The 26,731-nt window shown below is 42.4% G+C and overlaps 2 protein-coding genes across 16 annotated transcripts in view; one reads left to right on the forward strand and one right to left on the reverse strand.

The window, feature by feature from the left end:
* LOC114641130 (tripartite motif-containing protein 16-like protein) overlaps positions 1-26,731 on the forward strand; it is a 353,855-nt gene that overhangs the window by 32,487 nt on the left and 294,637 nt on the right. The window lies entirely within an intron of this gene.
* LOC114641128 (tripartite motif-containing protein 16-like) overlaps positions 324-26,731 on the reverse strand; it is a 377,528-nt gene continuing 351,120 nt past the window's right edge. For 2 of the 5 annotated variants that reach the window (XM_051925846.1, XM_051925845.1), the window contains exon 6: positions 325-1,872. In XM_051925846.1, coding sequence (XP_051781806.1) covers positions 1,331-1,872 — 542 coding nt within the window. In that variant the 3' untranslated portion in view covers positions 325-1,330. Of the gene's footprint in view, positions 1,873-5,883; positions 5,950-9,278; positions 9,439-12,089; positions 12,324-15,391; positions 15,488-26,731 lie in introns of all 5 variants that reach the window. The other 3 variants (XM_028790236.2, XM_051925847.1, XM_051925842.1) reach the window with 3 other exon arrangements.

Genomic DNA, 26,731 nt, shown 5'->3' on the forward strand with positions numbered 1-26,731 from the left:
CAAGATTCCCTTAGAACATAGCCAGGGAGGCTTTCATCTGTACACGGTCAGGGAGGCCCAATTATATACATAGCCAGGGAAGGCTTTCAAAGATACAGAGCCATGATGGTCCAAACCTTAAGAGAGTCATAGTTACTCCCGCCGTTTACCCGTGCTTGATTGAATTCTTCATGTTGACATTCAGAGCACTGGGCAGAAATCACATCGCGTCAACACCACTCTCCAGCCCTCACGATGCTTTGTTTTACTCACACAGGCAAAGGCCTTGCATGTAGTTTGTTTCGTCTTTTGTCAGTAAGAAGCTTGGCTCCTGCATTTTGTTTAAAATGGAGTTTGCCTGCTTGCTTCCTCAGAGAGGACATGATGACCTCGTCTCACAGCTCGACTCACAGAAACTCAAAACGAGACGGACAGGCAGGCAAGAGGCCTCTCTAACAAAGTAAATGGCGTCCTTTAAAAGTTGTTTCAGGTCTTGACTTTTCATAGCTAAGAGCACAAAAACATAATGCAGCTCATTGATCCTCGATCAAACTTCTCAACAGAACTGTGTGTAATTTCTTCCAATAATCATTTTGAACTTAACCCTGCATTCACCGGTGTGTTTCTGTACTTGGGGTGGTGTAGTAGGAAAGTAGTGTTGGTCGCTCGCACCCAGGCTCATTTTTTTTTTCTTTCTTTGCTGCTGCTCTTGGAGGGCAGCATTTATTATAATCGTGCCGGCCCTAGGAGCGATACAACAGATGTACAAGTCATTCATCACAGGTCATTCATCTTGCCCTTTATACCCCTGACACTCTTCTCTATCACCATCACCCCAACTCCTTTTTCACTTCTTCCTATTCCGTTACACTCCTTAGGCTCGATGAAGATGGAAGATTTAGAACTCACAATTGCCATCTGCTGTTGAGAGATGTAATGCAGGGTGGATGGGCTGCCAGTCTGGACCTTCATAGCCATCGTTACACAGACTAACATCAGGTAACACAATCGAGGTTCTGAGGGAATTGTAAATCCAATCTTAGTATGTGTGTGAGTCAGGGAATAGATAAATGTTTTCACAAATATCAAATAAGCATTGACAGTGATGGTGAAGTCAGTCAGTTGACTCATCTCCTCAAGTTTGAATGATGATAATAAATCTGACAGCAGGATGGAGAAAATGCCCAGTAATAATGGAGACAGCTACAATCGCCCTGCATTTTCATCCAAAAATTTAGTCACAGATGTGCTGCTCCTCAACATTCCTGTAAAATTAATTTTGATCTCAATTTTCAAACACAATGAGGACCTGTGCTTATGGAGACATCAAGTGTCCAGTGGAAGGTACTGGTCAGTGGTCAAATGGCGACAGGTGGCAGATCATTACACTTGAATCAGGACCAAGCCCAACCCCTGGATAGAGCAACTCGGCGAAGGAGGTGTTGAACCTGTATAGCAGAGTCATTGTGTGCGAGACACTATAAAATGACAGAGTGCCAGCAGGCCAGTTCAGATACACACCTATTCTGGGGATGCAGTGGGTGCTGATTACAGTCTGCCGATCATTGTGATGTGCAAAGTATTGGGAATTAGAACAAAACAAACTCCAGGACTTGTCATTGCATCCAAGACGACACTCCTCACCCACTCCTTTTCTGGTCAGTCCTTTATAGGTGACACCTATCCTCCCACTATTTCCACCCCACTCCACCTCCCAGTAACAGCGAGTCCCAGTCAGAGCCTCTCTGCATAGAACTTGGGGCCAGTAGTCAAATCTGTCAGGATGATCAGGATATTCGGTCACTGAACCTTCACGTGTCACCTTCTTGTTCCCTTCAGTCAGACAGAGGCGTCTGTGTGCTGTGTTGATGTCCAGTGTGAGTGGACAGAAGTCTGAAATGAGAGAAAAGAAAATGAGTAAGGAAATCTGTGAGTGTGTGGGGGCGGAGCTCAATACAGACAATTAATAAGAACCAATCAGGAGCTTTGCTGATGAGACTCAGATATTTGTTATTGATAGTAAAGAGCTCATCTGATTCGACAGAATCTGTGGGGAATCAACATGATATCACTAAAAGTCAGGAAGGAGTCTCAGTTTGGCTGGAATTACGATAAACGCAATAAGGTCACCATCGAGGTCAGAGTTCTAATGGACTGTCCACGCTAACCACTGGCTTTATTAAATGACTCATTTTATTGTCAAAGGCCACCTCTTTAATTTAAAATCAATCCACTGTCATACTTCAAACTGATTTTACTTTTTCACAATAAACTCCTGATCCAGGTTCTGCTCCTTCCATTTCCAGTGGCATACTGAATGTTTAGGGGTCAACCCGCAGGTCAGGGCTACATGAAACATGAAAATAAAAAATTACCGCATATACTCACATATAAGTCGGGTCTTGAAACCTGAAAAATCGATCATAAAATCAGTCCCCGACTTATACGCCTGTTCAAAAATGCGACACTTACATTTTTTTTTCATCTTCTTGCCTCCTCCAATCTCACACCAGTTTCTCAGACACATCAAATTTTTGTTGCAGCAGCGCAGTTACCAATTTTTTTCGCCACTTCAATGACTTTTAATTTAAAACCAGCTTCACATTTTCTTCTAATCAAATGTTCCATCGAAGATAAGGGATGTTCTTACGATAAAGGTGTATAAGGGTGTGAGATACAATTAACACAGAACAGTGCAAACATCACTTCAGAATAGTTTGGGTATTACTGTGTGGTCACGTAGGTACAATACATTGAAAAAAAAAGGGCATGTGCTCCGTGGTTACTCTCTCAGATGGGCATTAGCATATCGTAATCTCTTGGAGTTTTCCGCATTCGACTTATACGACTGACAATATAAAATACCGGAAATTATACGATAAAATCAAGCCCCGACTTATCCAGAGGAGAACTTAAAACGTATTTATGGTAATACAAAATTTGAACTGGCAGTGAATGAAATGTTTGTAATAAATTATCGTAAAACTTGTGACAAAAAAGATAGCCATTGAGTGCTGAGAGATGTGCAGTTCAGGAAGAAAATCAATCGAGTGAGTTAAAGCTGCTCAGTCAATAAAGGAGATGATTTATTCTGTAGAAATTAACTTTAAAATGAAAAGATGCAAGTTCAAAATAATAAGAAATGTGAACAGGAACTGAGCTGACGAAACTCGATTCAGGACAGCATGATGGCCAAGTAGTTGGAGCTGCGGCCTCACAGATTCAGCTTCACAACTTTGAATTTGGCGGTCAGTCGCTGTCTTTGTCAAGTCTGCATATTCTCCTTGTGTCACTCCTGGTTTTCTTCAAACATCCCACAGACGTGCATGTTGGGTTAGTTAACAACTCTGAATTGGCCTTGTGTGGTTGTGGCTGTGTGAACACCTGACTTAATACAACGTGGCCTGAACTGGATTAAACCGGTTAGGCAATGTGATGTTAAAATCACTTCAATGTAAACCCACCACGGTCATGATGGTCTGCTGACCTGAATGAATCAGTCCATGAACACGATCAGCCGCCGCTCACTAATCACCGAGTCACTGATTGAATTTTATTGAATGACACAAATCAGTGAACCTGAGGACGAGTCAGGGAGGAAAATGTCTGTCATTCTGAAAATGTGACACTAAATTATCTGCTCATTTGCAGAACAACCTGCATCAGTGTAATTTATGTTATTTTTAATAGTGAATAATAATTTGCTATTCAACATTATATATTTTAATGTCCATCCATCCATCCATCCTCTTCCGCTTATCCGAGGTCGGGTCGCGGGGGCAGCAGCTTGAGCAGAGATGCCCAGACTTCCCTCTCCCCGGCCACTTCTTCTAGCTCTTCCGGGAGAATCCCGAGGCATTCCCAGGCCAGTCGAGAGACATAGTCCCTCCAACGTGTCCTGGGTCTTCCCCAGGGCCTCCTCCCGGTTGGACGTGCCCGGAACACCTCACCAGGGAGGTGTCCAGAAGGCATCCTGATCAGATGCCCGAGCCACCTCATCTGACTCCTCTCAATGCGGAGGAGCAGCGGCTCTACTCTGAGCCCCTCCCGGATGACTGAGCTTCTCACCCTATCTTTAAGGGAAAGCCCAGACACCCTGCGGAGGAAACTCATTTCAGCCGCTTGTATTTGCGATCTCGTTCTTTCGGTCACTACCCATAGCTCATGACCATAGGTGAGGGTAGGAACATAGATCGACTGGTAAATTGAGAGCTTTTCCTTATGGCTCAGCTCCTTTTTCACCACGACAGACCGATGCAGAGCCCTCATCATTGCGGACGCCGCACCGATCCACCTGTCGATCTCACGCTCCATTCTTCCCTCACTCGTGAACAAGACCCCGAGATACTTGAACTCCTCCACTTGAGGCAGGATCTCGCTCCCATCCCTGAGAGGGCACTCCACCCTTTTCCGGCTAAGGACCATGGTCTCGGATTTGGAGGTGCTGATTCCCATCCCAGCCGCTTCACACTCAGCTGCGAACTGATCTAGAGAGAGCTGAAGATCACGGCCTGATGAAGCAAACAGGACAACATAGATAGATAGATAGATAGATAGATAGATAGATAGATAGATAGATAGATAGATAGATAGATAGATAGATAGATAGATAGATAGATAGATAGATAGATAGATAGATAGATAGATAGATAGATAGATAGATACTATATTAATCCCAATGGGAAATTCACATTCTTCAGCAGCAGCATACTGATACAATAAATAATATTAAATTAAAGAATGATAATAATACAGGTGAAAAAAAACAGACAATAACTATGTATAATGTTAAATATTAACGTTTACCCCCCCTGGTGGAATTAAAGAGTCGCATAGTTTGGGGGAGGAACGATCTCCTCAATCTGTCTGTGGAGCAGGACAGTGACAGCAGTCTGTCGCTGAAGCTGCTCTTCTGTCTGGAGATGATACTATTAAGTGGATGCAGTGGATTCTCCATAATTGATAGGAGCCTTCTGAGCGCCCTTCGCTCTGCAACAGATGTTAAACTGTCCAGCTCCATGCCAACAATAGAGCCTGCCTTCCTCACCAGTTTGTCCAGGCGTGAGGCGTCTTTCCTCTTAATGCTGCCTCCCCAGCACACCACTGCGTAGAAGAGGGCGCTCGCCACAACTGTTTGATAGAACATCTGCAGCATCTTATTGCAGATGTTGAAGGAAAACATCTGCAAAAAGCCGTGACCCAATCCTGAGTCCACCAAGCCGGACCCCCTCAACACCCTGGCTGCGCCTAGAAATTCTGTCCATAAAAGTTATGAACATCTGTCTGTTGGGGTTAACGGGGTGACAGCAACCCCTAGCATTTTACACTGGAAATCTCCATGACAACAAACCAATTCAGGTTTATTGATATATTAATATATTTTAATGTACATTAGATTATACGTAAATGTTAATAACAGTTGATATTGTAGTTACTTTAAAGCACATTGAGTTGCTTTCATTCATTGTTCTATATAATAATAATAATAATAATAATAATAACACTTGCGAGAATGAGCAAATTAGAAAAGCAGACTGCAAACTGGAAACAGAAAGAAAACACCAGAATGTGCAAAGAAAAATGTGCAAAACAAAAAGGGATAAAGAATCCCAGATAGTGTGACAGGTGGACTTGGCATAGTCAGCATGATTTCTTCTGGAGTTTATGGGTTTTTACTTTGTCTGAGTTCAGTAGACACTTTACAGACTCAAGTCGAGCTGACCGCTTTGTTATTTCATTGCCTGAATCTCTGTATCCCTTAATGCGAGACCACCACCAGTTTCAGCTCATCACTCACATCACACTTTCTGCTGGTTACACTTTCATACGATAAGCCTGACCCGAGATATTCAAAGAGAAATGATTTCTATTGTGAGGACGCATTCAGTCAAAGCACAAACTCACATCGTAAAAACTCCTCTCTGCTCTGAGGTTCAGGAGGCCATAAAGTGAAGTTTTGGGCTTCACAACCTGAAAATAAAAGGAAAAGAGAAAAATGAAAACTGTGAAGATGGCATTTTGGAATGTTAGTTAAATTATTAAACACATATTACAAATATGCAGCTAAATTACAAAACGTGACAGCGCAATGACAATACATGAAGAGCATGCTACATATAGACATACAAAAAAGTTATTTCATATTTTAAGGAGGTTCAATTGGCTAAAAATTCTGCTCCAGATATTAATATTAAAAAAATTGTTTTTCACTTTCACTTTTTCTTTTTCTTTCTATTTTTATTGCTTAATGTGGATTGGGGTTTTAATTTAATTGTATCTGTTTTGCCATTATTATTTATTTGATTGAGTAGTATGCTATTGTAACGTTCTCTATGTAGAAAATAAAATATTAAGAAAAATGGTTGTAAGGTGATGCTACTGCCTTGCAGTAAGGAGACCAGGGCACACGACCCGAATGCTTCTTGCATGGAGTTTTAGTGTTCCCCTCGTGTCCACATAGGCTTTCACTGGGCGCTCCAGTTTATTTCCACAGTCCAAAGTCATGCAAGTTTAATGGACTGGTGATATAAAATGAGCTCCTGATGCGTGTCTCTGAGTGTTTGCTCTGTGATGGTCTGGTGTCCTGTCCTGTCCAGGTGTTGATCCTGCTTTGCACCCTGTGCTTGCTATGACTGAGTTCAGCTTCCCCACAAGCCTGTTTAGGATAAAGGGGTTTTTAGAAAATTGATGGAAATAATTAAAAAAAATATATCATTAAAGGCAATGCAGGAGAAGAAATTGGATGTGACAAAAATGAGAATCCTGAGATGGATGTGTGGAGTTGCAAAAATGGACAGAATAATAAGTGAGACAATGAGAGGTAGAACAAGAATGGGAGGGAAAGTAGAGGAAAGTAGAGTGAAGTGGCGTGGACATGTGATGAGGAGAGTTAGGGAACATGTTGGCAAAAGAGAGATAGGAATAGAAGTCCAAGGGAAGAGAAAGCAAAGGAGGCCAAAGCGGAGGTGAATGGATAAAGTAGAAGAACATCTGAAGGAAAAAAGGTTGACAGGCAAGGAGGTGCAGAACCTTCAAAGCCGCCATCATATCACTGCTTCATCAGTTCAGTCTTGGAACTCAAAGAAAGAGAGCACTACTATGTTCATTTGAACACCCATTTGAAGCCAAGGACAATTTTAAGGGTGGCTGCCCCAAACCTTTTTCGTGTGTTGAGACTCATTCTTTCACAGCACGCGAAAAGTTTTTATATCAAGTTTTAAAATCTTGTTTTTCTTATTTTGTCTTGTGGTGCAGGCAGAACCACCTGCAGCTCAACATCATCAAGACAAAAGAGCTTATGATGGACTTCCAGTGTGCCAAGTAGTGTTTCTGAAATCAGTCTCCATTCAGGAGGAGGATGTGGAAGTAGTGCAGAGCTATGAGTACCTGAAGGTCCATCTTAACAGCAAACTGGACTGCTCTGACAACACAGTGGCACTGGACAAGTAGGGCCAGAGCGGACTGGACTTCCTAAGGAGACTCAGGACTGTTAATGTTCTACCAGCCCATAGTAGCCAGTGTGGTGTTCTGCACTGTGGTCTGCTGGGGAAGCAACTTGAGCTCAAAAGAAGCTCAATGCCTGAGCAAACTTATCAGGAAAGCCTGCGCCATCACCGGGCAAACTATGGACACACTGGAACCTGTTGTGGAAAAGGGCAGGATGGCAAAATTGGATGCCATCTTTAGAAATCCTTTCCATCCATCCCCTCCAGGAGGCGCTCTCTAGGATCACTTTTAGCCATAGACTCATTCCTCCATTGTGTCCTAAGAAGCGTATCGGAGGGTCTTTTCTTTCCGCTGCCATCAGGCAATTCAGTGGTTCCTCTCAATGTCCCAAACTAAATGTTGATACTCTAAGCTCAATTTGCAATTTCTTTACAAAATATATTTATTTGTTTGTTTGTTTGTTTATTTGTTTGTTTAACTATTGATTGATTGTATTATTTTTTCTGTTAGTTTGTTTTTTTTTGCTTGTTATGTTTCTACAGCTGTGTGCATCTAAATTTCCCCTTGGGAGTTAGTAAAGTTTATCTAATCTAACCTATTCTACTCTAATTTGCATTTTTGTTCTCTATACCACCATCAGCCCAGACCCATCGAGTTGGTCTGCCTGAACCAAGAAGTCATATACCCTCAAAAGAGAGCATCGGTATTGGCATGGTGATGTTGAACCTTAGATTTTAATGGCTGGAGGTCCAAAAATCATCTTGTGATGGGAGGATTTGACTCTTTATACAAAGCTGTTCACTGGAGTGGGGCATAGTCAGGGACAAGGGTGAACTTCTGTCCAAGGAGGTCGTACCTCAGCTGCTGAATTGCCCATTTTATCTCCAGGGCTTTCATTTCTAAGATTGCATAATTGGTCTCCTGGTCTAATAGTTTCCTTCTCAGGTACATTACCGGGTGCTCAGCACCATAGACTCTTTGACTCAACATGGCCCCAAAACCTGTGTCCAAAACGTCTGTCTAGAGATTAAAAGGGAGAGAGTCATCAAAATGGGTGATGACATAAGGGCTTGCTTTAGGTCATGGAATGCAGCTTCCATTTTATCATCCCATGCCAGAATATTAGGAACTCATTTTTTTTGTTAAATTAATCAATGGCATAGCACATTTGGAGAAGTGAAGGACAAACTGGTGGTAGTATCCAGCTTACACTAAAAACATTCCTTTACTTGCTGTTTGGTTCACTGACAGGACCAGTATACTGTATAATGAAATTAGCCTAGGAACACTGTGGTCAAACTGTCTGCCTGTCCACGTAGCCTTAATATTTGGCATCTGTGAGCCTGAAGAAACCTTTTTCAGGTTTATCTAAAGACACCTTGAATCTGTCTTACATGTTCCTCCCAGGTGCCAGAAGAGATGATGACATCCTCCAGGCAAGCAACGCTATAGGAATTGTGGTGCATGTAGCTCTTTATCCACCAAACGTTGGAAGATGCCCCAAGCAGTCCCAATGAGAGGATGCAGTATTGCCAGGGTCCACTGGGGGAACTAAACGTGGTCTTTTTGTTGGCAGACTTTGTTCCAATACGGTTTCATCAGGTCAAGGGTAGTGAAATTTCACAACTTTCCAAGCCATTTGAGGAGTTCATTCACTTGTAGCATCAGATAGGCTTCAAATCATTGGAACCAAAATTGGGACCAAAACGACAGGGCTAGATCACATCAAATGCTGATAGATAAATGTTAAATAGCAGGCTTTCTTTGTGTGTCACACCTCTCAGTTTCATCTTGCTGTCACTCTGGTCCTTCTAATAAAATAACAAAAGGCACAACATGATGTGACGCTTTACCTGATGGAGTCCATGTCCTGATCTCCCACTGACTGATCTTCTCCAGACTCTTTATCAAACATGACAGCTCCTTTCTCAATTCTTCAGAAGAGAAATCAGCAGTGGCAGTGAAGCTCAGTGAGTCTCCATCAGCAGGAAGGACACAGAGAGATAAGAAAGTCTGCATCAGGAGAGAAGAGGGGACAAGGACAAATTAAAAGATACTTTTGTTAGAAGACACTCTTTTCAATTAAGGACTTGTGTGGTGGACAGTCAACTTGGTCAAATGGGGAGATGATGTTTCATTCAGTTGTTAGTTATATATGAGAGAATAATTCAGTAGAGTCTCCCCTAACATATTATCAACTTTGACTTTTAATGAGCTTTTACTGTGTGAGAAGCGAATTGCGTAGATAAGGGGAATGAGGGTGTAGTGGGCAGGCGGGTGTAGAATTGACATGGTGCAGAAGATAAGACATTAGGCTTTTTATAATTCTGAGATTAAGTTAATCAGGTTAAATGAAAGATTTACACATTTTTTTATTATAATTATACAGTATAGTGGAAGGTCTGCAGCCAGACAGTATGACTTTTGAGAACGATTTGTAAGCCTTTGTGTGCTCATCACCTTCTGGAAGGCTAGTGGGAGGCTAAGTTACGTGTATATTGCACCCACCATGTGTGGAGTATAAATGGAGAAGAAAATCTCACCATCCTGTACAACACACTTGTGAGTCCACATCCACAATATTGTGAGCAGCTTTGCTCTTCATTGTCACACATATGCAACTAGGAGGAAGCTGAGTGGACTATCTGAAAGTAATTATCCACCAGGCCAGGCAGTGGCAGGGTGTGCTAAACCTTATTCTGTTATCTCTGCAGGCCAAATATGGGAAAACCTGCCTGATTTAACAACAACAACGTCACTTCCATTTGCGGCGCTAAGCCAAAAAAGGTGTCACTTTCAGTTCCAGTGCCAAGGAAGGCATAACTTCTGGTTCCGGTGCTAGGGAAGAGGTCACTTCCGGTGCCAAGAAAGACATCACTTTCGGCCTCACCCTTTAAAACCACCATCTTCTCCACCACCAGTTCAGTTCAGTCTGGAGCTCAATCCATGCACATCAGTGCTTATTTGAAAAACGTTTTTTGCAGCCAGGGACAATATACGGGTGGCTTTCCCAAACCTCTCCAGTGTGTTGAGACTCATTCTTTTACACCAAATTAGAAAAATGACCTAACAGCACAACTGTAAGTGGAGAAATATTAGACCAAACTCTACTGATGGTTATAAGCAGTGAGAAAATGCTGAAGGATTTGAATCTCATCAATTTAAGGATGGAGACACAAGGAGGTGGCATGAGAGAAGGGTTTAAAGATAGGAAGGGAGATGGTGTCACCAGTTATTAAATGTCATCTTTGAAAATGAAGCTAGTTAAGAGTAAATCATTCACCCCACAAAGACCCATAGATACATAGAAGACGTTACTCTGTCATGCAGATGAAAGCAGCAGCTCGGAGACTTTTGCAAATTTTGGCAGTATTAGGCGAACATGAAAAGACCTCCTGCATTGGACTTGTGGAAGAAAAAGTAAGCCTGAAAAAAATTAACAAAATGTCGTATTTATTACAGTTTCCCCTTAAGATGTGACCCAGGTTTGAATAATCTGATTTAATCTGTCCATGGAATTTAAAGGCCTCAACATCATAACCCAGAACACACTGATGTCACATGTTTTGTTTTCAGTACTTGAGACAAAGGGTATAGAAGAAACAAAGGATGGAATGAAACCAACGACCTTCATGACACCTGTGGACGAAGGTTCGAGACAACAGCAGGCAGACACTAATTCAAACAAACAGAATTCTTTTTTTATTTCTTTTCTTGGTGAGCAGAGAGTCTGTGCAGAGCCTGTCAACTTGTCACTAACAGTATCACATCACAGCCCCGTTCCTCTATTTCAGCAGGTTTTTATATTATCGCAAAGCTTATCTTATATTTCCAGCTTCACACGCAGCCCTTCCTTACTGGTGGAGTAACTTCTTTTTTCTAAGACAGGGTGCGATTTCCCAAAAGCTGACCCACCCTTCGTTTATTTCTTTTATTTATCTTGCAGCTATTTTCTACACCTAGGCTCTAATGCTTAATAACCTTTAACTTTCCCACATCACATACCTTAACAATCTTAATGCATTCATATGGTTAACATAACTCTTATACTTGCAAATATATGTACATTTTCTTAGCATCAGCTGGCTTGCATAACATATTTTCCATCCACTGAAACGCACACAGATAGTAATCACGAAGGCGATTTAGACTTGTTTATCTAAGTACAAAAAATATTCGTTGCACTAAGGCGTAGTCACAAAATCTTCTTCCCCTCCCTTGGACTAGGTCAAAAGGCCCTCAGCCCAAGATTCTTTGTTCAACTATTATTTAATATATTGATTCAAATTTTTATTATTCCACACACCTTACATACAGTAAGTGAAAAATATGAACTGCTCTCTTACAGGTTTATACTCTGGGTCGGGTAACTGAAGATAAAAGCAGGATTCAAGGCCACTCATCCTGTTTTCAAAGGAAGCAGGTATATCCTGCAGTTACGTAAAAAGAGCAGTAATAAATGAAACACCTACATAAGCAGGCATAACTTGCAAGCTAAGACTAACACAAATAAATACAGTATAACAAAAATAATCTTTCACAGACTAATTGGCCTGTTCTTGTCATGTTGTAAAAACTCCTCAGAACTTTTCAATCCTCTTCTAATATTTTCAGGTCCTACACACCCCAGTCTGACCCAACTCCCTATGAAGCATCACTCTCACCTGCAGGAAATGGATGTTGTCCTTGGTCTCTGAAAGCTCCTTCAGCTCAGAGTTTCTCCTCTTCAGCTCCTCGATCTCCTTCTCCAGTCCCTTCATGACTCCTTCAGCTTTCTCCATTTCTCTCCTTTCTTGTTCTCTGATCCTCTCAGTCAGTTTTCTGTGTTCTTCTTCGATGCAGTGAATCAGATCAGTGAAGCTCTTCTCATTTTCCTCCAATTCTCTTTCCACAGAGATCTGATTGGATGGAAAGAGACATTGAATCCAAGCACCTAATAAGAGCAACCAATCTCCAGACACATTTGTGGGCATTTTCATGTTGTAATGGATAATTTGAATTGTCTGGCAGCACAGCTGGAGTGAATTGTAGTAACTTTGGAGACTAGAATAATGGAAGGTATGAGGTTGTCTCCCAGGCCAGTATGCTTATTCAGTATGATGGATGGCAGCATTCCACTGGCAGTGCATCTGAGGACCCACAAGACTGCAAGGGATAGGTAGAGCTAACATGCACAATCAGGTAAAAGGCTGAGAAGCATAACTGACAAGGTGGTCATCTCAGAGGTTCTGCCGAAGCCATGTGTACCAGTCCAAATAAGACAGTGGAGATTAACACATGACAGAAATTTGTGGGCAGGATGAAGGTGTCAGGATGAGTTACATTTGAACCAGAGGGGCTCTAATGTAAGCTTAACATGTGTCACAAGTAAATTATTGGAAATAATTATTAAGTAAAAGTTGAAGAAATTCCAATCAGAAACAGGAGTGCAGTGAGCAGCCAGCATAGGTTTACATAGGAGGGGTTTCATGCACAACTTTGAAAAGCATAAACCACCGTGGTGATCGGTCTATGAGGATTGGTCTCTCCTTCTGTCACTTGTCCTTCTTCAAGTTGTCAGTCTTGACTACACAGAATTGAGTGACATGTTGTGCACCACCCAGCTTCTCTGAACTAAAGACACACCCCAATGGTCTGGACCTGCTGTGTTAGTTCTTTAGTACATAAGATGGTGCTAGAGTCAATACCATGATAATAAAACAGAAAACCTGCCATCAATGCACAAGAGAAGAACAGTTCAGTGTAGCAAACAAAGCATTTCAATAATCAAGATGAAATGTAGTAAAGGCACATATTTCTCTTCCAGTATCTTCATATGATCAAGACGTTCTGACATTAGTCGTGCTTCTCAATTGATAAAAGTGTGACTGTACCGGTCTATTTACATGTGGTTCAAAACTCATGCTGGAGCCCAAAAGCACCCTAAATTCCTTGTTAGTGATTTAACACATGGCCTCATTTACCTGACCCACAATTATTAAAATATCAGTTTTGTCAGAATTTTGCTGTAGAAAGTAATAAGACATCCAATTCCTTATAACAGGGGTAGGCAACCAATGGCCCGCGTGCCAAGGGTGCCAAGAAAGTTAACCACACCTGGGGCCGGAAATAAAGGACAAAGAGTAGATGACAAAGTAGAACGTCGTAAATAATTCAAAAACATACACATGCAGAGCAGGTTAGAGATAATGGAAGTACGAAAATTCGAAAGTCTCAAAAAAATGATTGTAAAGATTGCATTAGTGGTAACAAATGGAAATTATTACTCGGTGAAATAACTGAACAGCGAAAAGAGATCGAATATATTGTTCAGATTTAAACTTTAAGTCGGAGACTTGTAGATCATCTAATTCGTGTTGTCATCAGGGAAAAAATAAAGTAGTGTTTCTTCCCAATGAAGAGGCGTATCCATGAGAATTAAAAGTGAAATCCCGGGAGAGAAAATTACAAAGCCCCGTGAGACAAGAGCGTTTGCAAAGAGATTTGGAAAAGTCCTACCCACATAACCACGCACACAGTTCAATCATTTCTCATTTGTGTGAATGCTATTGTCAGACACATTTCTTGTAGAGAGAAAGAAACGATATTCCCTCACGGGAAGTTATACGCTGCGTTGTCACGATGTAATTCCAAACACGGAATCAAAATTCAATGCAATGTTGATGAAAAGGTAAAAGTAAAAAGAAACTGAATATATGGGCTTAGGTGATATGACAGAAGTGCGCCTCGTGAGATGCAGATCACGGCAGCAGCAGCCACAAGCTAACAGCTGATCGAGCAAAGAGGAGGTTAAAAAAAAAACTGCATTTGTTTCCCATTGTATCACCATTTAAGAGTTGATTTCGGAGGAGCGACCGCCTCTCCTTGGGATGCGTTCAGCCCCCCTTTTCACAGCGCGAGCGGCAGAGACACGAAATGGCTGGCATAGTGCAGGCCTTTGGATTGGCAAGTGAAGCAAGCAGGGGGCGAAGCCCCTTAGTACTTTAATAATGAAGTCTGCAATAACTTGGAAATCCATACGAGGCTTCATAAGCGGCAGGAACATAGAATTGCAAGAATTCAACGAACTGAGTGGAGGAAGAGACCTCATGTGGCACCGGTGATACTACAGTATATGCTGCCATACAAAGGAGTGAAGCACACTTCAGCCTGCCCCCTCCTCCTGATGGTAACCTTCAGCAAGATTTCAAAGGCCTTTGCCTGGCTTCAACTCTGGGACCCCGCTATACCTCGGCCACAGGCCTCCTCAAGCTCTTTTTAACTCAATAGCAGCAGGGGTTCTTTTTTTCAACAACTCACGAATTGTTTTTGTCAGCTCCATCAGATTGACCGTCACCTTGCGTAGCTCGACCGCAGCTTCTGCCACGTCCGCCATTGGTTCACCAAACATTTGAAAAAGCTCTACTCTTGTGCACTTCAGATTCCTTGTTTGCAAAGTCCAAATAATCGTTTACAGGTAACAACTGCAGTGCCATGTTCAGGGTAATCCAGTGGCTGATTTTAAACCAAAACACAAGTAAATGCTGGGTTCAGAGACACCAAGTATGGAACAGAAAACAGCAACGGTTAATTGGAATGTGGTCTCCCAGTAATTTCCAGAGATAGTTCAGATATACTCTTGTCTGGTGTTAATGATACAGCTTGCTTTAAAATGATAGACACTACTAATTTGGCGTAGAGTTGACCTCAGCTCCTCTTTCTTTCGTACCAAGATCTGCCAATCTGTCCTCAGACTTCACATTTTTCTTTACCTTCTTTGCTACCCGAGAGCATAATGTGGCCTTTCTGGATCTGACAAAGAAATGCTGTCAACAGTCAAATCCCATTCAGGACACAATACAGCAGTTTTTCTCCATCCTCAATTTCCTTTCCCCTTACGTCTTTACTAGTGAAGCTCGGCTGGCTGTTGTACTTTTATTTTACTTCTCCTCCCTTTGATATGAAGCGTCATCTTAATTCCACTCACCTTCGTTTGCTCCATCGCCCTCCTCATCAACTTTAGTTTCTTCTCTCTCTCCTCAAGTCTCCTGTCAATTTCGTTCATGGTCTCTATCATTTGGTTCTGTTTGGAAATACAAGATGACACGTGTGGTCTAATTGGAATTTACTTTCACATTTTATTTTGTTTTTCTGTTTTCAAGGCCTCAAATGTTTACAGCACATTTGTTTGACATTTCATGACACAGAGAGATTTGCTTCAACAAATGTGAAAAACAACAATTGAATTGATTCAAGGTGGAGTTTGGCCTGGAAAAGCACCACAAATAACGAAGACACACTGGTGTACAAGGTAGTTCTTGAGATTTAGGAGACTGTTATGATCGGTATTTTAATGTACTTTTTGAGTTTATAGGTAAGCGTTATGTATCAGTTCTACTGTTTTGATACCTAAGCATTCAAATACAACATTTGCTATTTCTTTCAAGTGTAACAAAAGGTGCTAATTTGGCGCCTGACCCGACACAGACTCACACCGGAGGCAGAATAATAAACTTTTAGTTTTCTTCACCTGTGGGGCACGTCTTCCCTGTATCCCACAGGCACAACACAGTCCCAAAACAGACAACCACAACACAAACACTCTTCCTCTTAAAGACTCATACAGCGCCACCCCGCTGCCTGCACTTGGGAAAGCAGATCATAACCTGGTTCTGCTTCAGCCTCACTACAAACTAAGAGTGAAAGTCCTACCTACAACCACACGATCATTCAGGAAGTGGTCCCCTGAGGCAGAGAAGGCTCTTAGAGACTGCTTTGAAACTACAGACTGGGATATCCTGTAGAGATCACATAGTGAGAACATTGAGGAGGTTGTTGACTGCACTACTGACTACATCAACTTCTGTATGGGCATTGTAGTTCCAGTAAGAACTGTACGCTGCTATGCTAACAACAAGCCATGGATTACAAGTGACATCAAGGGTCTTTTCAACCAGAAGAAAAGGGCTTTTAAAAGCGGTGATCAGCATGAGCTTAAGCGTGTGCAGAAGGAACTCCGAGTCCAGCTCAGGGTGGCGAAGGAGCAGTACAGGAGAAAGCTGGAGCAGAAGTTGCAGAATAACAGCATGAAGGAAGTGTGGGATGGGATGAAGATCATCACTGGCTGCAGCTCGAAGCGGGGTAACACCATCGAGAGAGAAGTGAAGAGAGCAAACCAAATGAACAACTTCTTTAACAGGTTTGACCACCCTAACCCACTCTCACTCTCACCTCGGAGTACTGCACCCTCCACACATCCTTCTGCTGATACCAGCATAGGAGAGACATCCCCACCCACATTAACAGCAGCGCAGGTGAGCAAAGAGCTGAGGAGACTTCATGCCAGCAAAGCAGCGGGTCCAGATGGAGTATCACCACGACTGCTGAAGGTCTGTGCATCGGAGCTGGGGGGTCCTCTACAGCGCATCTTCAACCTGAGCCTGGAACAAGGGAGAGTCCCGAGGCTTTGGAAAACATCTTGCATCACCCCAGTCCCAAAGGTATCACGTCCTAGTGAGCTGAATGACTTCTGGCCTGTTGCTCTGACATCACATGTGATGAAGACGATGGAGAGGCTGATGCTTCACCACCTGAGGCCACAGGTTCAACACGCCCTCGACCCTCTGCAGTTTGCATATCAGGAGAAGGTGGGAGCGGACAATGCCATCATCTATATGCTACACCGATCCCTCTCCCACTTGGACAGAGGCAGTGGTGCTGTAAGAATTATGTTTCTAGACTTCTCTAGCGCCTTCCACACAATCCAACCTCTGCTCCTTAGGGACAAGCTGACAGAGATGGGAGTAGATTCATACCTGGTGGCATGGATCGTGGACTATCTTAAAGACAGACCTCAGTATGTGCGTCTTGGGAACTGCACGTCTGACATTGTGGTCAGCAACACAGGAGCGCCACAGGGGACTGTACTTTCTCCGGTCCTGTTCAGCCTATATACATCGGACTTCCAATACAACTTGGAGTCCTGCCATGTGCAAAAGTTCGCTGATGATGCTGCTATCATGGGCTGCATCAGGAGTGGGCAGGAGGAGGAGTATAGGAAGCTAATCAAGGACTTTGTTAAATGGTGAGACTCAAACCACCTACACCTGAACACCAGCAAAACCAAGGAGATGGTGGTGGATTTTAGGAGGCCCAGACCCCTCATGGACCCCGTGATCATCAGAGGTGACTGTGTACAGATGGTGTAGACCTATAAATACCTGGGAGTGCAGCTGGATGATAAATTAGATTGGACTGCCAATACTGATGCTCTGTGTAAGAAAGGACAGAGCCGGTTATACTTCCTTAGAAGGCTGGCGTCCTTCAACTTCTGCAATAAGATGCTGCAGATGTTCTATCAGACGGTTATGGCGAGCGCCCTCTTCTACATGGTGGTGTGCTGGGGAGGCAGCATTAAGAAGAAAGACGCCTCACGCCTGGACAAACTGGTGAGAAAGGCAGTTCAAAAGGCGCTCAAAAGGCTCCTATCAATCATGGAGAATCCACTGCATCCACTAAACAGTATCATTTTCAGACAGAAGAGCAGCTTCAGTAACAGACTGCTGTCACCGTCCTGCTCCACTGACAGACTAAGGAGATCGTTCCTCCACCACACTATGCGACTCTTCAATTCAACCTGGGGGGGTAAACGTTAACATTTAACATTATACAAAGTTATTGTCTGTTTTTACCTGCATTATTATCAATCTTTAATTTAATATTATTTATTGTATCAGTATGCTGCTGCTGGAGAATGTGAATTTCCCCTTGGGATTAATAAAGTATCTATCTATCTATCTATCTATCTATCTATCTATCTATCTATCTATCTATCTATCTATCTATCTATCTATCTATCTATCTATCTATCTATCTATCTATCTATCTATCTATCTATCTATCTATCTATCTATCTATCTATCTATCTATCTATCTATCTATCTATCTATCTATCTATGCACCACCACTCTTCCTCCTTCAAGCTTCATCTTCCTCCTCCCGACTCTGGCCATTGAGTGGTGGCTGCTGGCCCCTTATAAAGTCCACCCAGAAGTGCTCCAAGTGGTTGACTGCTGAGTTCTTGATGTGGCAAATATGGTGCCCATACGAGCTCAGGAGTCCCAGCTGCAGCACCCCCTGGCGGCGCCTGTGGGACCCAACAGGGCTGCACCACACCCCAATTCCCATGGAGCCCTGATGGGAAACTGAGGCACTGCTCCAACCCAGGGGGGTGGCCATCTATTGTCCAGGGGGAAGTATTGAACCATCCAGGGCAGCTCACCCTGAATATACAGTGGAGGGGCATCCCGGGCCAGGCATGGACCCCGGCTGTCTGCCACACAAGTTAATTTAATTATATTCAATTCTTGTTGTATCTTTTTAATTCCATTTTGTGGATTCATTTCTTTGCTGTGGTGACCTGTTGTTATAGATGAGGCTCAGTAGTGTGACGGTATCAAGGCCAACAGTGTTGTTGAAGTTCACACCTCATAAGAACTTGCTCAAAGTTCAGTTCACTCAGATTAAAATGAATAAATTCACGTTCAGAGTTCACCATTTCAATTTTGAATAAGTTCATGTTTAGTTCATTTTGTATTTGTTAAGGAGTGAAAATAAATGATCCATAAGTTTACTGTTTTCAATTTTTTTATGCCTTATATTACTGTGTTCTTGAATAAAATACAATAACTTGTAGTGCTGCCACATAAATAAAAATGATATGTTTTTCTGCTGCTGATCGGGTGTTGTGGGGATTGTATTTACAGACTGAGATTGGCAGCGGTGCCCCAGAGGTGAGACTTCCGGTTTCTTTTTTTTTTCATGTTCAGGGAGCAGTTTGCATAAAAACGCAACGTTTAAAGGGAGAGAGGAGAGCCAAAAAGAAGATGGGTGAAAATTGAACGAAGCAGATCAGCAACTGCCTAGGCCATGAGACGAAGTACAGGAGCTTCTAAAGTCCTGACGGTTAAGTGGAAGTAATTCTTTTTGACTGGTGAATTGATCGTTCCTCTATTTCCCACAGACTCGGGTGAGCTTGTCGAAGAACTTACTGTTCAGTATCATGGCGCAGACTGACTGTATAGCTTTTATGGCAGAGATTTTTTTGCTTCTAGGAGTCAGCATCTGGTAGGACTCTTCGTTTCAGCTGCCGCCCACAGGGGTTGGAACTGTGGACTTACTTATAAGCTCTGGAAGGGGAACTGGGGGAGGAATATTCTTATTGTATATAGATAGATTTTTTGTATTATCCCATATAATGGTTATCGTGGGTTGATGGGGAGGGCATATGGAAGGGATTGGTTTTTTTTCTGTCTTTTCTGTGATGTAACATATTCCTCATGTGTTTATGGAGATTGACCACTAGTCTTATTTTTTCTCGGACTATAAATGCTCTGGCATCAGGGGTGACTGAACATTTTAAAATAAGGTGTGTATGGCGGGGCTCTACGGGGTGTGATATTGACCGATCCTTTTTTATCATCTGCCGCCAATTAGGACAGGTTAGCCATAACGATCGTCTCGTGTCAGCGTGGCGGAGCGAAGTGTTACAAATTATGAAGACTTTATTTAAATACACTTTATTGAGTTATACCCAGCAACAAACACATATAACCATTTATGTTAATATCCTCCCGGTCAAAAAAGAAATTAAATAGATGCAAGTATACATATAAATTACCACTCTATTTCCAACCGCGTGACAGAAATGGTGACTGTGGAACTAGCATGTAGGTGAACTAACATTACACTGCCGGTCAAAATTTGCGTCACGTATTGCATGTCCAATGGGGAAAAATATAAAGATGGCCTCAGGAACGTTTTCCTAAAAGCAAAAGCGGAGCTTCACCACGTGCTCGTGTCAGTGGGGGTACAGGTTAAGCTCAAACAGGCAGACACAGACTGTGCCTATTTGATTTCATGTTATTTTTTTCCGAATACAAATAAATGGCAAAAAATTCATACGAAAGTCTCACCCCTACATTACAGGGTAAGGCAATAAGTTTAATCTGGACCTAAACCAGATCCAGAATGTCCCATAAAAGTGAACTAGCTCACGTTCAGGTTCTTCACTTGCAAATATATTACGTTAAGTTCACCATTCTTAGAAAAATGAGCTTGTTCAATGAAGGTGCTCTTTTGAACTCATTCAGGCACAACACTGAAGGCCACCACAGCACACTTCCTGGTTATCTAAGGTTAATGAGTGCAATTCTTTGGTTGACTTTTAGTGGTCTTAGCTTAGAATTTTGCCTTGGTTTTTTAACTATTATTCATCTTTTAGTCCTTTAACATTCCAACCCGCTTCCTGGTTCTTTCTAGACAGAACAAAGACGTCACATATTTGACCAGTAGACCAGTGGTTCACACATAAACAAATGGAACTACAGTTCGGTCCATAAATATTTGGACAGAGACAACTTTTTTCTAATTTTGGTTCTGTACATTACCACAATGAAATTTTAAATGAAACAACTCAGATGCAGTTGATGTGCAGACTTTCAGCTTTAATTCAGTGGGGTGAACAAAACGATTGCATAAAAATGTGAGGCAACTAAAGCATTTTTTTAACACAATCCCTTCATTTCAGGGGCTCAAAAGTAGCCCACTAATTCCAATTTGTTCTTTTTTAATTGATGATATATCATAGATGCATATTTTATTATACCAACTTAACTTTTATCGACATTTATCTAACTCTATATTTATTTTTCTAGTATCAGAATGTAGTTTAAGTTAATTTGTTTTGGTTTCAATAGATGTATTTCTCATATTGTTGATTCTTGTTTTCTTTTTTTCACATCTTCGCGTCCCCCTTTTTGTTACTTCATGCCCGCCTAGGAGGGCCCACCCCACAGATTGAGAACCACTGCTTTAACCAAAGCATTTCCTTTAATGTGTGCAAGTTGTCAAAACTTTTCTTTAGGAAACCTGACTGACTTTCCTAATCTTCCCTGAGTACCTGCCTGGTTTGCTATGGTAGCATCTCCATAGTTCATCAGGTCTAATCACACAGCGCTCGCCTATGTAATTTGAGGTAGCACACATTTTCAGATGATGCCATATATTTTAAAGGTAGGTATGACAATAACAAAATTAAGCACAAATAAATAACACCTATACACAGTAATAAGGTGTGAAGTGCAGTCTAATGCAACTCCAAATTGTATATCTCACACATTTCTGTAAGCTGTAACTATCCCAAGTGTTTCGGGGTAAAGGTTGAGAAAGGCCAAGCAAAATGACCCCTTTTATTGGCTAACTAAAAAGATTACAATATGCAAGCTTTCGAGGCAACTCGGGCCCCTTCTTCAGGTGAGATGTAATCTTGTAAAGGGGTAAAGGTTGTAATGATGAACTCCATCATCAGACACCTCAGACTCAATGGATTATAAATTCTGCTGGATTCTTGCCAAAATTTCCAAAATACAGCAAAGATATTGTCATTCATCTCTAACAAATGCTTATTCCTCATCAAAAGATGACAGGTATTTTGGGATGTTTGGGGAGGGCTGGGCTATATTAAATTAAGCAAATGCTAAAATTTAATACCAAAGGGAATCTAAATGAACTAATAGTCAAAAAAGATGACACAAATAGTCCTTGCTATGAGTCATATCAAATTAAAAAATAGAAAATCAGCCCACAAAACAATATTACAGTTAAAAATATTGTTTGCTAAATGTTCACATGCTTTAAAATACAGCTATTTTGATTGACAACATTATTATAACTTAGTTGTGACAGATGGATATCAGCAAAAGTGAAAGGGAAGGTCTACAGGACGGTAGTGAGACCAGCTATGTTATATGGGCTGGAGACGGTGGCTCTGACCAAAAAGCAGGAGACAGAGCTGGAGGTGGCAGAGTTAAAGATGCTAAGATTTGCATTGGGTGTGATGAGGATGGATAGGATTAGAAATGAGGACATTAGAGGGTCAGCTCAAGTTGGATGGTTGAGAGACAAAGTCAGGGAGGCGAGATTGTGTTGGTGTGGACATGTGCAGAGGAGGGATGATGAGTATATTGGAAGAAGGATGCTAAGGATAGAGCTGCCAGGGAAGATGAAAAGAGGAAGGCCTAAGAGAAGGTTTATGGATTTGGTGAGAGAGGACATACAGGTGATGGGTGTGACAAGGCGCCTACAAATAAATAAAATGTATTATTATTATTGTAACAGGACAAGATGAAGAGGACAGAAAGATATGGAAGAAGATGATCTGCTGTGGCAACCCATAACGGGAGCAGCTGAAAGAAGAAGAAGAAGAAGAAGATTTGGCTAATGCATTTATCCAAGGTGACTTACAAGATGTGAGATACAATTGGATCCATTTCTTTTTCCAGTTAGAGCAGATGCAGGTAAAATAACTTGCTCAAGGTCACACAGTGGTGTCAGTAGTGGGATTTGAACCCACAACCTCAAGATTTGATGCCCAAGACCTTAACCACTACACCTCACACTATAACGAGAACACAGTCAGAGCTGTTAGATCTTACTGAGAACTACCTTTCCTTTACAAACAAGTAACCCCGCGATTCGCCAGCGAAACGGAAATCCTAGAATGGCAATCAGTTTCTGTTCCGTCCGATATGTGGATGGATGACATATCATGGAGGGCGGGTGCGTCTGGGGAAATGTCATTTAATCCAATAAGCATATCTGTACTAAAGCAGTTTTGTTTTGTGGAGACGTGAGTCTGTTGCCTTCGCTGACACCGACTGCTTAAACAGGTTGTGTTGTTTGGGGACCACCTACTGACTCTGGGAAGCCTCTGCGTCTGACTGTGGGGCGAGCGCCACAGCGCAATATGCGTCTCGGTGGGAGGCCGCTGCGTGAAGACATATCATGGAAGGTATATGCGGTGGTGTGGTCTTTTGCGTCCATGCGGCTGTACAACCTGGCGTGCACGCTTTACCCCAGGTGTAGTTCACAGGTCGTAGTCTCGGTTCTGTGTTTTCTTTGGCTTGAGTCGTGACTCCTTTCGCAAGCGCGTAGTAGGCACACGCGTTGTCACAGCATGGACCTGTGGGGATTCCGTACATCCGGTGAGCCCTGCGCCTTCGAATCTTTTCGTTTCTTTTTTTGCTCTGTGGCGGGCGGCAGTGCGCGTGCGCCTCGATGTGCCCAGCGCCCTGCGTCCATATCCTGTTTACAACCTTCGGTTAGTAAGATGGATGAAGAAATGGCAGTCATAAAAGTAGCAGTGGAACAGTTTAATGTGATAACCTGCCTGTGACTTCTCTAAATTGGGGGATTTTACATCGTTTAAATTGCTCGAATTCAAGTAGAACTGTAATGTAAATTTTCAGACCTCCAGGGTGGAATGAGTTTTAAAAACTGCAGCTCATAATATTACATCTGAATGTTATGTTAGATAATGTAGTTTTAAATGAGTAAATTGTGTGACCAGACTGTAGGTACACTATGCAGCTCACAAGGGTAAACCAGCATTACTTTTAATTGTGTGTGTTTAGGCAAGAGTCTAATAAAAGAATAAGAAAAAGTGTGAGAGAATAAATTAGATGTAACATAATATAATTCAAATGTAACAGTATTTTTGTTTGCAGTGTGTATATCCCTCTACAGCAGATTGTGGGCTATTTTAAAAAAACAGTTAAAGACTTTTCTATTTAGGAAAGCATATTAACAAAATTGCCTCTAATTATTGTTTTTATCTTGTTGTGTCTTTGTTTAATTTTTTTTAATGCAGCATTTTGAGGTTTACTACAAATGTAAAGTGCCTTATAAATAAAATGAATTATTATTATTATTATTATTATATAAAAAAAAAACTTGGGATGAGATGAGACCCAAGTGGCCCCTTCTTCAGGCAAAGATGTCATCCAGAAACTGGAGTCCCCTGTGTTTATATAGACACCAGGACAGATAGAACATTGGAAAACCTTTAAGCGAGACATCTTAAATGTAAAAAAAATTATAGACTTCTTCAGGCTAAGATTCATTTAGCAAGAGAGGAGAATAATGTCTGGTCGAGATTTTTGGATAAGGTAACTGTCTAACAAAGTCTTTTAAAGTTTCTGATGAGTTTTCCCATACAATGTGGGTCTGTAGTCAGGTTGTCTGTCAGTCCGAGAGATGCAAACAATCCTCAGATCTGGTCATCAAACTCTTGTCTCTATTCACACCATGTTGGTTGTAATGTGTTCAGTTTTGGAATAAGTTTGACTTCCCATCCTTTTCTCTCTTGCTGTGTTCTGAAGTTGCCCATAAGCACTGTGACTTTAAAGACCTTCTCACAGTGTCCATGGCTGCTGAAGTGGGCTGCTACAGGAACATCTGTGTCACCAGGCTTGATGTGGCACCTGTGGACATTCATTCTCTGGTGGAGTGTTTGTCCAGTTTATCCCACACAGAGTGCAGTGTCAGGACATTTCATACAGAGGATAAGGTGGACCATATTAGATGATCTGCAGGAAAATTACCTCTTTATGCAATGTTCTAGTCGGCAGTGTGGTATAACTACATGGTCTGTATTATAAATGTGAGCAAATGTTTGACATTTTTTCTGTCAGACAGGCAATCATCATCCAACCTACTATATCCTAGCACAGGATCACAGGGGGTCTGTTGAAGCCAATCCCAGCCAGCACAGTGTGCAAGCCAGGAACAAATCCAGGGCAGGGCGCCAGCCCATCACAGGACGCACACACACACACCAAGCACAATTTAGGATCGCCAATACACCTAACCTGCATGTCTTTGGACTGTGGGAGGAAACCCATGCAGACACAGGGAGAACATGCAAACTCCATGCAGGGAGGACCCGGGAAGCGAGCCCAGGTCTCCTTACTGCGAGACAGAAGTGCTACCACTGCGCCACCATGCCACCCCATCTTTTCTGTATTATTATTGTTATTATTATATAAAAAAAACTTGGGACGAGACAAGACCTGTTCAGAGAGACAAGACGTGACTTTCTCAGAGAGACACTTTCATGTCCCGCAAGACGAGACTTTCTGCCAAGAGATTTAACCATGCCCAGGGCCGGAAAAAGACAAAGAGTAGATGACAAAGTAGAACGTTGTAAAGAATTCAAAAACGTTGGCATGATACAAACCTGCAGAGCAGGTTAGCAATAATGGAAGTAGGAAAATTCTGAAGACTCAAAAAAAATTAGAGTAAAGATCGCATTAGCGATTAGCGAAATAATACTCGATGAAATAACTCTCAGGGTTGGTAGCGAGATCCTGCCCCAAGTGGAGGAGTTCAAGTATCTCGGGGTCTTGTTCACGAGTGAGGGAAGAATGGAGCGTGAGATCGACAGGTGGATCGGTGCGGCATCCGCAGTAATGCGGGCGCTGCATCGGTCTGTCGTGGTGAAAAAGGAGCTGAGCCGCAAGGCGAAGCTCTCAGTTTACCAGTCGATCTATGTTCCTACCCTCACCTATGGTCATGAGCTATGGGTAGTGACCGAAAGAACAAGATCGCAAATACAAGCGGCTGAAATGAGTTTTCTCCGCAGGGTGTCTGGGCTCTCCCTTAAAGACAGGGTGAGAAGCTCAGTCATCCGGGAGGGGCTCAGAGTAGAGCCGCTGCTCCTCCGCATCGAGAGGAGTCAGATGAGGAGGCTCGGGCATCTGATCAGGATGCCTCCTGGACGCCTCCCAGGACATGTTGGAGGGACTATGTCTCTCGGCTGGCCTGGGAACGCCTCGGGATTCTCCCGGAAGAGCTAGAAGAAGTGGCCAGGGAGAGGGAAGTCTGGGCATCTCCGCTCAAGCTGCTGCCCCCGCGACCCGACCTCGGATAAGCGGAAGAGGATGGATGGATGGATGGATGAAATAACGGAACAACGAAAAGAGATCAAATAGTGTTTGAGGATGTCTGGGGGAGAAGAGAGACAAGGCAGTGAGACAAAAGGACAGCTGCTGTACAGGCTTTTAAACGTTTGAAACGGCGCAAAACATGCAGATCACGCGGCACGACAGCAGCAGCAATCCAACAGCTGATCGAGCAAAGAGGAAGTAAAAAAAAAAAAATTATTTGTTTCCCATTGTATCACCGACTAAGAGGGTTTCGGAGGAGCGACCGCATCTCCTTGGGGTGTGTTCAGCTCCCCTCTTCACTAAGGTGCATAGCGCAGCACTTTGGTTGGCGAGCAAAGCCCCCTAGTTGGAATATAAGAATTGGTTTAGGAAAAATGCTGAAATGGTCAAGTTAAGAATGTACCAGAAGAAAGGCCGATGTAATATGCAAAAATGTACTGAAGGATAACTAAGAGATGACTAAGAGATCAGCAGATATCCTATAAATGAGAATGGACAATTGTTATAAGCACAGACATTTCAAGGGCGGTAGCTCAACTCAA

The sequence above is a fragment of the Erpetoichthys calabaricus genome, chromosome 4 (genome assembly GCF_900747795.2).
Source record: "Erpetoichthys calabaricus chromosome 4, fErpCal1.3, whole genome shotgun sequence".
In the NCBI taxonomy this organism is placed as follows: domain Eukaryota; kingdom Metazoa; phylum Chordata; class Cladistia; order Polypteriformes; family Polypteridae; genus Erpetoichthys; species Erpetoichthys calabaricus.